General features: G+C 39.2%; 1 protein-coding gene across 1 annotated transcript in view; it reads right to left on the reverse strand.

Moving 5' to 3' along the window:
• LOC125903603 (ras and Rab interactor 2-like) overlaps positions 1 to 15,737 on the reverse strand; it is a 71,191-nt gene that overhangs the window by 40,872 nt on the left and 14,582 nt on the right. Inside the window, exon 2 of the mRNA XM_049600620.1 lies at positions 8,638 to 8,737. Coding sequence (XP_049456577.1) covers positions 8,638 to 8,694 — 57 coding nt within the window. The 5' untranslated portion in view covers positions 8,695 to 8,737. The remainder of the gene's footprint in view (positions 1 to 8,637; positions 8,738 to 15,737) is intronic.

The following is a 15,737-nucleotide window of genomic DNA, read 5'->3' on the forward strand; positions in this document are numbered from 1 at the left end:
GATGTACTCCATCCCAAATCAGGAAATACGTGGTATATAAAAGAAAAGTGGGAAAAAGAAGGCAATTTGATTATAACAGAGGATGCTTGGAAAAGAATATGTCTCATACAATGGACTTCAACTTGCTCCACTAATTGGCGTGAATTCTGTTGGAAAAACGTTGCTAGGTTTTTTATTACACCTTTACAAAAGAGATATGGGGGAGGGGGTTCCAGCTGCTGGAGACAATGTGGGATGGACGATGCCAATCATTATCATGTTTTCTGGAACTGCCCAGTCATTGTTCCCTATTGGCAGGAAATCCATAAACATATTAACAATATATTTGGAGTCAATATTCCTTTTACTATGGATACAGTTTATATGGGAGATATTCAATTTGACAGATGGAGAAATAACGATAAAAAGTTGGTTCTAATTCTCCTGGCTGGAAGCAAAAAAGTTATTACGAGAAATTGGCTCAAACCCCACTTACCCACTATAGATGGATGGATAGACATTATTTATGAAATCTACATAATGGAGCGGCTGTCATATTCCCTTCAAGTCCAGAAAGATAGATTTTACAAAATTTGGAGCAAATGGACTGAATATGTTAAACCTATAAGACCAGACTTCTCTTAAATTATTGGAAAAGGTCAGGCAAACAGTGTTGTATTGACCTAGGTAATTTTTTGTGACCTTTAACCTGAACTTTTTATTTTGTTATATGGATGTACTGATATTCTGTTTCTATACCTCTCCAATGTGAAGGCCCCCCGTGTTCTTGTAAATAATTCACACTTAATGTTTACATAAAGGCTCAAAAACATCTGAAAGAGCTATATGGAGATATACTCAGATGATCTGTGACTACTTATTTGATAATGTCATTGTATACATATGTTTTATGCTGATTATTTTTCCTGATTATGACATTGCCATTTGAAAGTGCTCTTTCTAAATAAAAAATTATAAAAAAAAAAAAATAAATAAAACAGGTCAGAGATCAGCTTAGAAAGAAAGAATACGTATTTCTGTGGAGGTCGTTTCAGGCTTTTCTACTGGATTTCTTATTAACTGGTTCTCATTGATGAACGTTTTGTGTGTGTGTGTGTGTGTGTGTGTGTGTGTGGCTGTTTGCGAGACAGTCTACCCCCCGCCTGACCACTTCCCACTGATCAGAGTTACTAAAGAGGAACACTGGCAGGAAACAATTGGTACAAGCCTGTCTGTGAATGATCCTTCATGTATGGGTCACATAACACTGTTATAAACACATGATTATTTCACAGAAAAAAAACTTTAATTTGTAAAACCTTTTACACAATTCATATTCGTAAATCACATCATACAATTTAATGTTCATGAAGTTTGATCTTTTTGCTATTATTTAATAACAAGATTCAATTATTATCTGTTCAATCTTTCTTAATTCATTGTATTGATGAGCCTCTTTGCCTGCGGCCCCTCAGAGTCTAGGCTTGTCACAGTGTTTGTGTCACAGTCCCAGGAGCGTGAGCACAGTGCGACCAAGAGTTGCGACATTCTGATGCCATCACCACAGTGTGTGCAGCCTGACCATTTCACCAGCCCTGAATGTGACTCCTTTTGCAACCTTTTTTGCACAGCTTTTCTGGGTTGAAGGCTTTCAGTTAAGAAACATTTGGATTATGTCTGCTCCCAATTTAACTCACAAGCTACTCCCACTGAAGCGGAGACCATAATCAGCTTCTCGGATCAGGTCTAGTGAGATCATTCTGTTGAGTTATAAAAAAGAAACTGTAGTTGGTTATTTGCTGCTGCCGTCACTGCATCCACAGCATGATACATGGAAGAGATAATCTGTGAAAAAACATTATCTTCATGTGTAAAATTAGAAAGTTTGTGACCCAGTCTCCATGTTGAAAACAGTCGAGCCGAAGACTGAGCACTGCCCACTGGCCGGAGCAAACACTCTCATGATACAGCTAAACAGTACACTCTAATATAATTCTGAAAACATTTGAGGTCAAAAAGAGGCAACGCAGTGACAGAATCTTGATTCACATTTGATCAGTGCTGCCTAGTTTGACAATCTGACCGCAGTTCACAAGCAATGGTTGACATGATTGACAGCTGTTTAAGAGACTCCTCGGATCTTATTGGTTGTTTTCCATGAGCCGCGGTAGATTCTAGAAAATGCCATTGGAAGCACAGGGAGTGAGAGGAGGAACATGATTTTTTTACAGACTATCTGTCTCATGTGCTTCTGTGCAGACAGTCATCAAATATGACAAAGGTAACAAAAATAAGCCTACCAGCCCCTCGAAACATGTTATATCTTTTTTTATTTAATGCATAAGCAAACTAGTCTTGGGTGGTATCATGGTAAAATGGTATACTGAGGTATTGGAAAAATTCCAAAAGTAAGATTTTAAATACCGTCAAAACAGTTTATTAGCTACATAATTTTATTCAACACATCATGTCCAACAGCAGGTGTCATCAGGTCCTCCAGCAAGAGGGGTGCCTATTCATGTATTCATTTTTCTATGGGCCATATTTAAACCCAGCAGGACTTATCTCCATCATAGACTATATATCAAGAAGGATGCATGTCTCTGCTTACCCCCACTATACAGAAGTGAAGCTAAAGTATAACAGGTATATCGGCTGCCATTTTGCTCTGGTGGCATCATTTGGAGCCAGAGTCTGCTCAGCAGCAATCAAGTATCAAGTTTCTCACCCACACACCCTTCCAATCAATCACAAGCAGCACAACTGATTGCAAGCCCACTGGATGGCTCACACAGTTGTAAAATCCCCATTTTATAGCATTAAATAACAAACCTACTAGAAAAACAAACACTTGAACATACAGCAGCATGATAAGAACTACCTAAAATGACAGAAACCATTCTTTGAACAAATCAATTTGATGCATACTTTTTAGTTTTTAGTTTGGCCCATGTCCCATCTGCTAACATGGGGGGCCAGGCTTTATGACCTGTACTGCAACCAGCCACCAGGGGGTGAGGGAGATGTTTTGGCTTCACATTTGGGGAGCTGTCATGTTGTCCAAAGCCTAACACAAACCAAGCCATGAAAAAAATAAAGTGTAAAAACAACAAATTGTGGTTTTACTGAGGGTGGGGAGTTATGTGCTGAACTATATTTTGTCCAAGAGCAGTGACTTCCTGAGTCTTGTCTTCACCAAAGACTCAATCTCTTCTTCTAACTCTAGCCAAAATGCAAATTATACTTTTAATTTCAAATCTATTACATACAGCTACAAGAATTTTATTATCATCATTAGTTCTTATCATATATTCATACATGCAATATTTGGCCTCTCTTTGAAATTAGGCTTCATCACTGCTCCTTGAACTGTGTGTTCTCTTCATTGTTTCATTGATGTTTTAGAATCTCGATGTTTTAGTCTCTCCAAATCTTTGTTTGATAGTATTAGACCTGTCTTATTTATTAATTTCTTGGTTTTTAATCACTCTTGGGTTCTTAGTGTCCCATTTTTGTTCAATTCTTATTTAGTCAGATAGTTTGTGTTATTAGTTTAATGTCTGTAACTCACAGTTATTGCTGATTTTCTTGGCCACAACAAAAATAGATTTTTAATTTTGGCAAGACTTTCCTTCTTAAACAAACAAAAAAATAGATATGTGAATTTCTGTAGTATGAGTAGTTCTTAATTTTTTAAATCTGCTGCCAAATAAATCAGCATGTTTTGATCTCTTAGGCAAACTTGAGCACTACTTTCCAGCAGAGGTCTCCATTTCTAACCGCACATCTACTGTGCGTTGTATGAAACCTGTTGACCTCCTCCTACCCCCTCAGTTAGTTCCATTAAAGCCATGCTGAATCGGTACATTTACTACTCTTTACTACTCCTGAGGCTCTGAGCAAGCTTTTCTAAAAACTACTCGCAAGGCTGCACGTTTGACCCTGACTCAACCCCTTTAAGTCAAACAGCTACCTAGTGTCAATGCACTGACAAGAAAATGTGAGCTTACACACACTCATACAGAGATGAGCCTTAACAGTTGAATAAACAACAGGCACAGAAAGCCAAAAAACAGCATGAGCTAACAGCCTTTACCACTATGACACCCTGGTGTGATCAACATCTCCATCTAGAAAAGTTTCATTTTGAAAATGTTAAGTTGTTGTACTTCTCCTTTTTGTTTTTCTTTTCCTTTAGATGATTTTAGGGCTGAATAATAATGCCATACTTTAAGGCTATATCGCGATGCATGACATATATCTTGGAATTTTGAAATTTCCTCTAAACTACTGTAGACTACTAAAATATTATACTACCAAATAAACTACTGTTAAGTAGTAGTACTGTTCGGCTACTTTAAAGTTAAATTAAGTGCTGTTACTGTATAATAGATCGAATAAAGTACTGTTATAGTGAAATAAATCAAAGCACAACCACTGGTGCTTTTATTCTGGAGCACACGGATCGTCGCGGGCCACAAGTGTTTTTTTTGTTTTGTTTTTTTTTTTTGCTGTAAACTCGAAGCTCCCTGTCACACTGGTGCTCCATATTTGCAGAATGCGACTAAATGGTCCCAATCTCGAGCCCTGCAGATACAAAAACACACTCCTCATCTGCTCACACACTTTTGCCCAGGACAGTGGCTGAGTGGTCTGGATGGGCGGGGAAGTGTGTATGTGACGTACCACGTTTGCCTTTTTTATTTTCTTCTTCTTTTGTTGAGTCCTGCATTAACTCTCCCAGTTAAAGCTGCTAAGCTTTCTATATATTTCACTATGGTTATTGTAGTTCATGGAGTTCATAGATTCATGGATTTTGGAGAACGTGGTCATTGAATGCATTTTGGGTAAGAGAAATGAAAATAGGATTTAAAGCTTGGTCCACATAGACTTCTGTTTCATTGACTGTGTGTGGAGTTTTGACAGTGTGACTTCAGTTTTAACCAGTGCATGTTTGCACTGTTTGTAAAAGCTTTAACTGGTGAAACACAGGGTGGTTTTCATCGTGACAAGCCACAGAAGTTAGCAATGACTCCAGTTTTTCAGCAAAAATGCACCCAGAACACAGACATGTCATTTTTTTGTCAGCAGACCAGTCAAATATTACTGGGAGTAATGAAGCAAGCTCAATGAGTTGAACAAGAAAGAACAAGAGACTTAACAAGTTCAGACAGCTTTTGTTCTATAGAAATACTAAATACTGGAATTTAGATGACCCTGCTTCTTGTCAGTGTGACACTGCCGTCATTTGTTTCGCTTCCCAATTATCTGTCTAGTTGGGCAATGCTTCCATTGGGTAACATCACATCAGCGGCTCGAGCGGAGCAAAGAAACAATTAGCTCAGCTGTTTCAAAGGAAATTGTAAATGTTGACTCATTTAATTTGCCAAAGGCACATTTGAAGATCAAAACCTCAAATACTAAAAATGACAGGGTCGCTTTCTAAAATAAGTCCCTGACATGATTAATTTTTTTCCTTTCTGCAGACATATGGCCTCCACTTCAGAGAGTGTGTTGGATTTTAAGGATTGGCGTTTCATTTTATAGGAGCTTTATTCTAAATTCAAAGAGCTTTATTGGCCTAACCACTCAGATGCAGTACAAACTTCATTGTGTTATTAATATGCTGGGAAATATTTGAAATACTAATTGAAAAACTACAAAAACATGAGTGTTTGAGATGAATGCCTGCAAGCAACAGGCTAAACCAAGAAAAACATGATTGCAAGGTAGAGGGTTAAAAAAACACACACACAAACATTTACTTATGTAGATATTGTGAGTATATAAGAGCAAGAGTTGGTGGTGAAATCATGCTAAGTTTTACAAGGAAACTGGAGCTAGAAACCTATAGCTAGCTATATTTGGCAAGTAGACTGCAGCTAACACAAAATGGTATACAGTATGGCACTGCTGAAAATTCCACAAGGTCAAGTGCCCACTGCATGCAATAAAACCACCTTTAACTAACAAAGTCATCCTTCAGGCATCATGAGGAAAGTATGTGTGCTTGGCATGGGACTGGCCAGATGCCAAATAGGGCAGAAAAAACATTAAGAAAGAAGCTGGAAAATGCTGTCTCTACATCCATGACTGGCATGGCTGTCTCCAACCACCTATTTTGCTGTGGGGAGTTACGTTGACTTGCTGTCAGCCAACTCTCTGTGTGACTTTTCGCTATAATTTGCAAAAACTATTGGATAGCTACACTAAAATTCAACTTTTGTACATGGTGTTAGCTTAAATTGGCACATCTATTTTATGTTCTACAGTATATTAACTTCTCATGAGCCACACAAGCTTGTATTTGTACTGATCGCTCCATTTTATCTCTTGACTGGTCTGTATTGGTAGATTCCTGAACTTACTGACTCTTCTATTATTAGCTCTTTTTCTGGCCCCCCTTTATTTTACCTTTTCCCTCAGGCTCGCTTGCTGTGAGGTGTGGTTACACTTCAGGGCCATGTGTGTTTAAGCCAGGCCTGTAATTATTACATGCTGCAGATAAACAGTGACACAGCCTTTACACTAAAGATGGGCGAGGATCAGTCTTTGAACTCTTTCTATCAGGTAGTTAAGCACACTAAGCAAGTGAACCACAGTATAAGGTGATACTAAGCTTTGACTATTGCCTGACTATTGTACTTTTGTGTTTCATATAGAGACCCAATGCATGCCATTAATACTATACCTTATACCTATACTACTTGTGATTAATTTTAATACAACAATTTAATTCATTGTTAATTCATTGATTAATGTGTTGGTCAAAGTGCTGAGCAGTAGTCACAGAAACAAGCAACAACATTTTCTTTGGATTACCCAAAGCAAATAACATAATATATTGACTTATATTGACACTATTTTACACTTAGTGTCCCAGTAAAATAGAGATGCCAACTTAGTTGTCATTAAGGGTGTAACAATCCATCAATCTGGATCAATATACTGATTCAATAATCAAAGTGAAACATTGTCAGATAGCAGTAGGCAGATAATGGCAAGCAGCTGATAACCATTAGCTGATCTGCCTCAACAATGTTCGGCTGAAAAACGTGCAGGCTGAAATTCAACTGTGCTGTTCTGTCCGGAAATGCAGTGACTTAAACCAATGATGAGTAAGAAAAACTAGGAATAATAGAGGAGGAATCCGCTAGCCGCCGGGCTAATTTATCCAATATAAACATGCTTGAGCTAATCATGGTGACTAGAAAAAAACAGTAGTTTTGTCTATGAACCTTGACAGTTTTTACTGAGCTGAATTTGACACCTTTGTAAATAATCTTGTTATTAATCCATGTCTTATGGCTGTTGGGAGAAGTTTGCCTTCAGAGTTTTAAGTCGGATAGACCTGAAGTTTTAGGAAATATATGATGGTTTGATTTAAAATGGAAATATTTTTCCATAAAGTGCTTTCTGGCAGAAAGCCCTAAAGGTTAACTTAATCCCACGTGCTGTTTTATGTGTGTTAGTGGAGTCAGTATAAAGTAAACTTTTCTGCACTTAAGAGGTTACAGTTACAAAAACTGGTTTTATCTTTTATGGCTAAATGGATGGCAAGATATGTAGGCAAAACACCTGTCAAGCTGCAGACCACTGTTCGATAACAACAAAGTTGTGATTTCATGAGTCATTGCTATGTTTTCAGCAGCTTTTTAGGCACCAAACATGGGTGTTGTGACTCACTGACTTTTTCCAGCAGCTTTTTGGGCACGAAAGGCGGTTGTTTCTTAACAAGACACTGCTGCATTTCCAGCTGGTATTGTACTCCCCAAATTAGATATTTTAAGCCATAACATTATCTAACCTAACCATAACCAAATGTTTTTTGTGCCAAAACCTAACCACACATTAATCACAGAGTTGTTGAAACATAAAGTTTGAATGTATCCACTACATAATAACGTGTAATGTATTGTGGTTTGCAGAAAACGTACAATGCCAACATTTTTTCTGAAGACTGAGTTGGCATTCTATTTTTGGGTGTTTCCATCTTGTTGTCAATATTTTTTCACCTCCATAGACCCAATATGATCAAGTGGTGGGAAGGATATGCAGCTGTGCAGTGGTACGCATGTCTATAAAATACACACAAATGTACAAGAGCCAGCAATGGATACTGATCAGTCAAGCGTGAGAGACAGGACGTGTTACTAGTGGATATGGCAACTTTGATTACTACATAGCTACAATCATATAATATCAGCTAGTGTGGTCTGATGTATACAGTCAGTTCCTGTATTGTCATTTCTTGACTTGGTGAGGTGGGAATATTTGATGAGAGTCCTACTTCTCATTGTCTGACGAATATGATGCCCACTATTACTCCTTTCTTAAAAACAAATCTCTGTTAAGCAATCCAGGAGAAACTGAGCTTTAGCAGAACAAGCAGAGATGAAAAGGCTGACAGTTAAAACAAGCCACTGAGCTGTACTCAGGCCAGCTCCACCTCTCTCTTCCTCTTTAATCTTCCTCAGGATTTAGCCCGTAACTGAAAGGTTTGTTGCCCTCCACCCACAACTCCCTATGTGGACTTAAAACAGATTCGTTGAGGGTCTTCATGTAAACTACAGAATGGCTTATCCCTACTGTCCTTACAGTTCTGTGTGCGAAATTGATTTTGCCCTGCACAGATATAATTATTGGAGTGGCACGTACCTTGAAGAAACTGCCTTTCCTTTCCTGCTTGCAGGGTTGACTGGTGGTGATGGACATGTTGTCTGTAGAGCCTTTTCTGTCTAGCTGTCTGCTGAACTGTCTGTGAAAGACAAAGGACATTAGAGCTATATGTACAAGACAGACAAAAACAAGGCAGCTCAGTTTTCCCCACTCAAGATCAGCCTCAGAGGAGATTTCTGACAAGAGTGGATTGAAAAAGATATTACTGAAGTTCCTCCAAACACTTCTTAATAAATAAATGTTGATTGTGTGAAGAGGAAAAGAAGACAAAAGACTCCTACAATCAAAACAAGACTAGCTCCTTTTTTGTTCAGCCAAACCAAATGGTATAACTTGTCCACCGATCATTAGGTTGTTTAATTAATTGTTCACTACTGCCTCCAGGGACACAAGTGAACTTTGAAGCTCAGCAATAACGCCAGACTCGACAAGAGGTCTTAAATTGCAGCTGCCTGAGCTGATTGTGGCCACTCTTGACAAATCCAGCAAATGTGCTGAAGCGTGTTTCTGAAACACGGCACAGCTGCACCATGTGGCATTGTCCCTCCTAGCTCCCTTACAGTCAAGATGGTGGCAACACAATAACAACAAATGTGGAATTATTCATCTCTGTAGATGCTCCAGTTCAAAATGAGACCAAACTTTTTCTATCAATGTCAGTTTTTGAGCCATGATGGAGGCCAAAATGTGCCCAGCAACAGACTTGTTGTTTTTAGTAGATTTCCAGAGAATTTGTAGCCCCTACCAGCCAGTTAAGAGGCGTGAGGAGTCAGCAGTCAATGACGATGTAAAACAGTCAATGAAACAGGTTTTTTAACAATTGTGAATCACCGCCACAGAGTATATGGACGACATATCTTTACTTACCCCCACTGTACAAAAATGAAGCCAAAATATTCCAGGTATGGCTGCTGCCATCTTGCACTGGTGACATCAATTGAAGCCAGTTTGTGCAGTAGCAATATCCACCCATAGCAACCCAACCCTGAGCATCGCCACTGACTGTGAGCACAACAATTAGCTAACTATCAAATGATCAAAACCAAACTTAACAAAAAACACTTGAACATACAGCAGTGTGATAAAAACTACTTTAAATGACAGTAACAACTTTTGGGAAAAATGTATCTGAGGTGTACTTTGAGTTTTTAGTTTGGCTCATGTCCCCTCCACTAACATGGACAGTGCAGGCTTTACGACCTGTACTACAGCCAGCCACCAGGGGGCAATCCAGATGTTTTGGCTTCACTCGTGAGCAGCTGTCACATTGTCCATCTTTATTATTCAATCTATGATCACTGCAACTAGTCCACTTTCCAGTGAGTTTAAGTTCTTTGATTAGCTATATGGCCCGCAACTTTACTGTTCTTGTTCACTCTCAGTGCCCTTATAGTGTCATTCAGCCAGCTGATTTTATAAAAAATGCTCTAAAAACTTAATGCACACATCTGCACATCATCAAACAACAAACAAATAATGTTAGCAACTAGCCAGTGCACACAGTGGAGCATTTAGCAGCTAAAGTGCCAGATATTTCCATCAGGAGTGGATAGTGGCCAAATACAGACCTAAAAGAGAGTGAATATTGGTCTGACATCCATCAGGTTGACAGAAACATGACTCCAAGTGAGTATTTATGTTCCTCTTTTACATCACTGCAGAACCTCGACTACTGGAGGTCAGAAGAAAAAACAAAAAAAGGTTTCGCCTAGTGTTGTCATAAAGTCTACATTTTCATCTTCAGAATCATTGCTTTGTAACAATACTCTTTAAAGACCCGGGTCACTTGCAGTAACAAGAATCTTTTCTTTGTTACGTCTTTGATGAAGCTCTGGCAGCAATTTCATTCAAAACAATGAAGGCTCGGTCAATGTGGTTCCGACAAAACAGTTCCGTTGCTGAACACATGCACAAATACACACAGGCAAGTTTGACCCAGATGTTTCGGCGGATCTTATTACAGCACCTGATATGAGCCAGCTGTGTAAAGGCATGCAAACACCTCCCAGACCTCCCTATTATGAAAGGCACATAAAGAGGAAAATGCCATCAGCATCCATCTACTGACAACAAATTCATATCCTGACACAACAGCGCTTTGCCAGAAGATCGTTATGGAAGCAAAGTCTTGTGGGTATTGTCAGACAGACTGGCATGTTTGGTATCTGACTCATTAAAGAGACTTGGGAAACCTGCTGAACAAAACATTTGCTGTTCAGAGCAAAAAAAAGATGAACATATCCACATTCTATATGCATCTGGCCGGCACACACTTTGGCTTAGATCCAATCCAAACTTTTTCTATCAGTATATCAGTTTGCCTCCTGATGATGATGGCTGACACTCATTTCAGTGGCTTCAGGCGGATTTCTGAAGCAGCAATGTGGGTGTTGTACTCGGTTGTCATGGTAAAGAGGAAGCTGAGCCTGAAAAAAAAATTATCAATCAACCAATCTAAGTTCTTGCTACTCTAAGTTATCTTTAGGTTGTGACTGAAAAAATCAAACTGTGGATACAAGTGACTGAAATGATTATCCTTTGACAGGTGGCGGCTGGGCTCACCCTTAGAGTCAGGGTAAGGACCTCAGCCACCTCGAAGAAACTTCTATTAGCACAGCTGTTCCTTTCACATCAAACAGAACCCCTAGGACTTTTTTGTTTTGTGCCACTGTGACATACATAGCCCCTCCACTAACATGAGAAGGGTTTTGGATACCTATTTGTACGGAGTTGTAGATGTTGAATTGCGTTTAATACTACGCTTCCCATACCCTATATGCTGTTAACATTGCTCCTGCATGTGGGGGCAGATGTAACATTTGACATCAAATGTTTCAATCAATACTGTGACTTTAACATTGCCTGTATAACCAGTTGATGACTGTTCACAAGTAGAACCAGAAACTGTAAATAACAATGGACAACGCGTCTCCACTCCCACTGTACAAAAATGAAGTCAAAGTATCCTGGATACAGCCACTGCCATCTTGCACTGGTGACATCATTTGGAGCCAGAGCTGCCTTCACAGTATTTAGTTCTAGTCCATACACTCATCCGATCTCGAGCAGCACCACTGATCGTGTCAAACCCTGCTTTTTCAGCATTAAATAGCCTAAGTAATTCAAAACAAACTTAGCAGAAAAACAAACACCTAAACAAACATCAGCCTGATAAAAACTAACTAAAAGGACAGAAACCATCTTGCAGAAAAAAATTATTTGATTTGTACTTTGGTTTCTTAGTTTGGCTCATGTCCCATCCGCTAACATGGAGGGGGCCGAGGTTTGTGACCTAATCTGCAGCAGGCCAACAGGGGGCGATCGTGTTTTGGCTTCACTTCTAGAGAGCTGTCATGTTGTCCATCTTTATTTAACAGTCTATGAGTAGAACACAGATACAACTCACCTACATAAAAATTGTTTCCAAACAGTTCAGGAAATTTTTGAATTTGGCATCAAAATCAAAAACTGTTGCCACAGTCTCCCCTAATCAACCCCGTGTTTCCAGTGGCAGAGATAAAATGACTAATATCCTGGAGAAATGCAGATGAAAAATGGCTGGAATTAGGACTGGGTGATATGGCTTTAAAAAAGGCTATATCACAATACACAATATAGGCTATATCTCAGTATTTTGAAATCCCAGCTGAACTACTATAGACTACTAAAATACAAAATTATTATATGAACTACAATCACAATAAAGTAAAACAGAGTGGCTACTGTTATATAATTAAGTTCAATAAAGTACTGTTAAAATAAAGTTGAATAAAGTACTGTTGTAATGAAGATAAATAAAGTATTGTTATAATTAAATAAATCAAAACGGAACCACTGCTGCTTTTATTTTAAGCACCTGGAGCCTCTTGGGCTGGAAGTGTTGATGTTTTTGTCATGGACTGTTTGTGTAATGAACTTTTGTCATGAACTTCAATTTTCCACTCCACAGTTGTTGTGAGCAGTTAGAAGAAAGTTAAACTGTTAACCATGGCACCTTAAATGTGAGGATTTACTCACTGTAAGCTGGTAACAAACTAACAGCTCTCCAGGTTATATATTAGTAGTGTTTGCAAATGGCACTAGTGCTCCGTGGTCGCAAAATGCAACTGCAAGTCGCTGTTTTGAGCCCTGCAGGTACAAAAACAAACAAACACCTCACCTGCTCACACTATCATTAAACTCAGTAAGTTAAACTGTTACAGCAACGCCGTTAAAAGTGGATGGTTTATTCACTGGAAACTGGAAACAACATACGAGGGGATTTTTATATAACAAATTTATACATGCCATTCAATGGGAAACACTGGACTTGGGCAACTGCTGAACGTGTCTAACAAATGCCATAATTTTTACTGCATGTTGTTATTAGCCAGTTGTGCAGAGGTGAGAAAGTAAGCAGGGTTAGGATTTCTCTCTTAAGCTTTCTCTTTTCAATCAACACAGATATAATTCAGGCTCCGCAGTAACATAATCTATGCCATTCAATGGGAAACACTGGACTTGGGCAACTGCTGAACGTGTCTAACAAATGCCATAATTTTTACTGCATGTTGTTATTAGCCAGTTGTGCAGAGGTGAGAAAGTAAGCAGGGTTAGGATTTCTCTCTTAAGCTTTCTCTTTTCAATCAACACAGATATAATTCAGGCTCCGCAGTAACATAATCTATTGAGGAATAGTTTTATGAAAAGAATTCTTCATTTAACAGCCATATGCCATATAACCAAACAAGACCCAGTGGTTAAGGACAGCATGACTTTCTTTGTACAATGTTTTCACACTGAGTACGGAACACTGACAGAAAATACAGGAACTTTTTTAATAAAAAATATAAACCGGTACTAGCTATTAAAGAAGCAAACTGCCCCAACTAATCACACACATTTGAACATGTACAGTGTTTGGCTAAAAGGCCTCTAGCTTTTGAACTGAGGAAAACAATATTTGGAAAAATATTGGATTTATTTTCCATGTTTTTTTTACGGGCATGTGTGTACATGCCACACTGAGAAACAGAGAGGGAAACAGGTATATTTCCTAGAAAGCAACAGAAGCCACAAAGAGACATAAGGCACGCAGCCTCACTGTTTTTTACCAACTGTCTCTCTCACTTTTCTTTCCTCCACAAATCTCTAGTGGTGCTGTGTTGGGCCAGCCCCTCGTGTCAAAACAAAGCAGTAGAGTGGGCTTTTAGACTTGTTTTGATTTCAGGAAGATGTGTGTGTGTGTGTGTGTGTGTGTGTGTGTGTGTGTGTGTGTGTGTGTGTGTGTGTGTGACTGTAAGATTGTGTGTAAATCACAGCCTTTGCCTGGTAAACAGGAAAGCCCCTGTGGTTGTCAGTCAGGGATAAATAAACACTGGACTGTCAGTTGTCCAATGAGACACCAAATAGTCCCAGAGACACACAAGCCCCTTTTACACATGCAGTCTATCCCTGAAATGTTCAGGAACATTTCCTGCACGGGGTCATGTGAATGGGAGCAGGGACTGATACTCAGGGATATCTGTACTACCAATTTTCTGCCACAAGACATTGCAGGGAAAATGCCGGTATAACAGTGTTGTGAATGAAAGCAGTAACACTGCAGGGACAAATACGTAAAGGGTTTCATCTGCCCGACAAAAGACTTGGGCTTTAAAGTTCTGGTGGGTTGTTCGATTGTTTGGTTGTTATGCTCTTGTCCAACCAAATTCTCATTGGTCATACAATCACTGGTGTTACTTTAATAAGGCTGTGTGTCCACCAAAGGTTTCTTTACCCAGCTGAAAAATGAAAGCTGTTCCTATTCAGCGCTTGTGTTTGTCCTCTGTGATGATTGGTCTATGCTGTGCTTGTCCCATCCCTTCTTTGCTGCGATTGGCTGGTGACAGTGTTAAGTAGGGATACACCAAAATGAAAATTTGTGGCCGAAGCCGAAGCCGAATAAAATTAAACACTTGGCCGAATACCGAGTACCGAATATCGAATATCGTTCTTTAGTTTTTTATTAGTTTTTGCAGATGAACCCCCTCCAGATTAGTGTTGTCACGGTACCAAAATTGGATCCCACTGTACGATACCAGTGAAAATATCATGGTTCTGAGTAGTATCATGATACCACAGCAAAAATGAGGCAGATGTGCCTTTTGTCATTTATGAAAAGATAAATCACTTTTCTATAATACATCAATGATATTTCAATGGAATAAATTACTTATTGACTTATTCATACTTCAAAAACAGCATCAATGAGTGATGAACATAGGGGGGATCAAAATAAAATAAATAAATAAAATAAGAATCAACCAGCCACCCTCCTCCCCTGACAGTCCCTTCATAAGTAAAGAACAGTCCCTAAAGTGCGGTGAGGTTTGTGGGCCGTTAACGGCTCGTTTCTCCTCTGACACGTCACATACCTGTGTTCGGCTGGCTCAGCTGTTCAGGTACTTTTGGACAGCCATGACACCAAGAAGAGGATATTATTGGAACCGACTACTCCGCCGCCCGGTAAGCCGATGGCCGTCGTATTTGACAGGAATACATTACTGTCTGTGTCTGTGACCCCCGTTCAACCCACAATCGGTGGGATTCGCCTTTCGTTTCTGCTGCTGGTTGAAATCTGTAGGCTGCTCACACAGCGTGCTGAATTATTTAAGCCTATTTTGCTCGCTCAAAACTATTTTTAGTCGCAAATGCGGTGATGGACGGATCGCCACACTGCCGACATTTTATTCCGCCCGTCACGGCACGCTGTTTGATTGCATTATCAAAACACGCCGCTATTATTAAGCCTTGCTTTTAACTTATTCCACCGAATACCGAATGTGTGTTTTTTTGCAATATTTGGCCGAATATATTTGGTTACCGAATATTCGGTGCATCCCTAGTGTTGAGTGCAGCATTTTACCCAAACATTTTTCAACTCTCATTTTTAATCGGAAAATGGATACATAATCACAGAGGAAATTCAATATCGGATTCCACAGCTCAAAATTGGATCACCAGAGACCTTTTTTGAGCGGCAGGATGGCTAACGTTAGCTTCTGGGCTAAAAATAGTAAGTCTCCCTCTTGCATGTAGGTTACAGAGATATTTAGCTT

This window comes from Epinephelus fuscoguttatus, linkage group LG16 (assembly GCF_011397635.1).
Source record: "Epinephelus fuscoguttatus linkage group LG16, E.fuscoguttatus.final_Chr_v1".
NCBI classification, from domain to species: Eukaryota; Metazoa; Chordata; class Actinopteri; order Perciformes; family Serranidae; genus Epinephelus; species Epinephelus fuscoguttatus.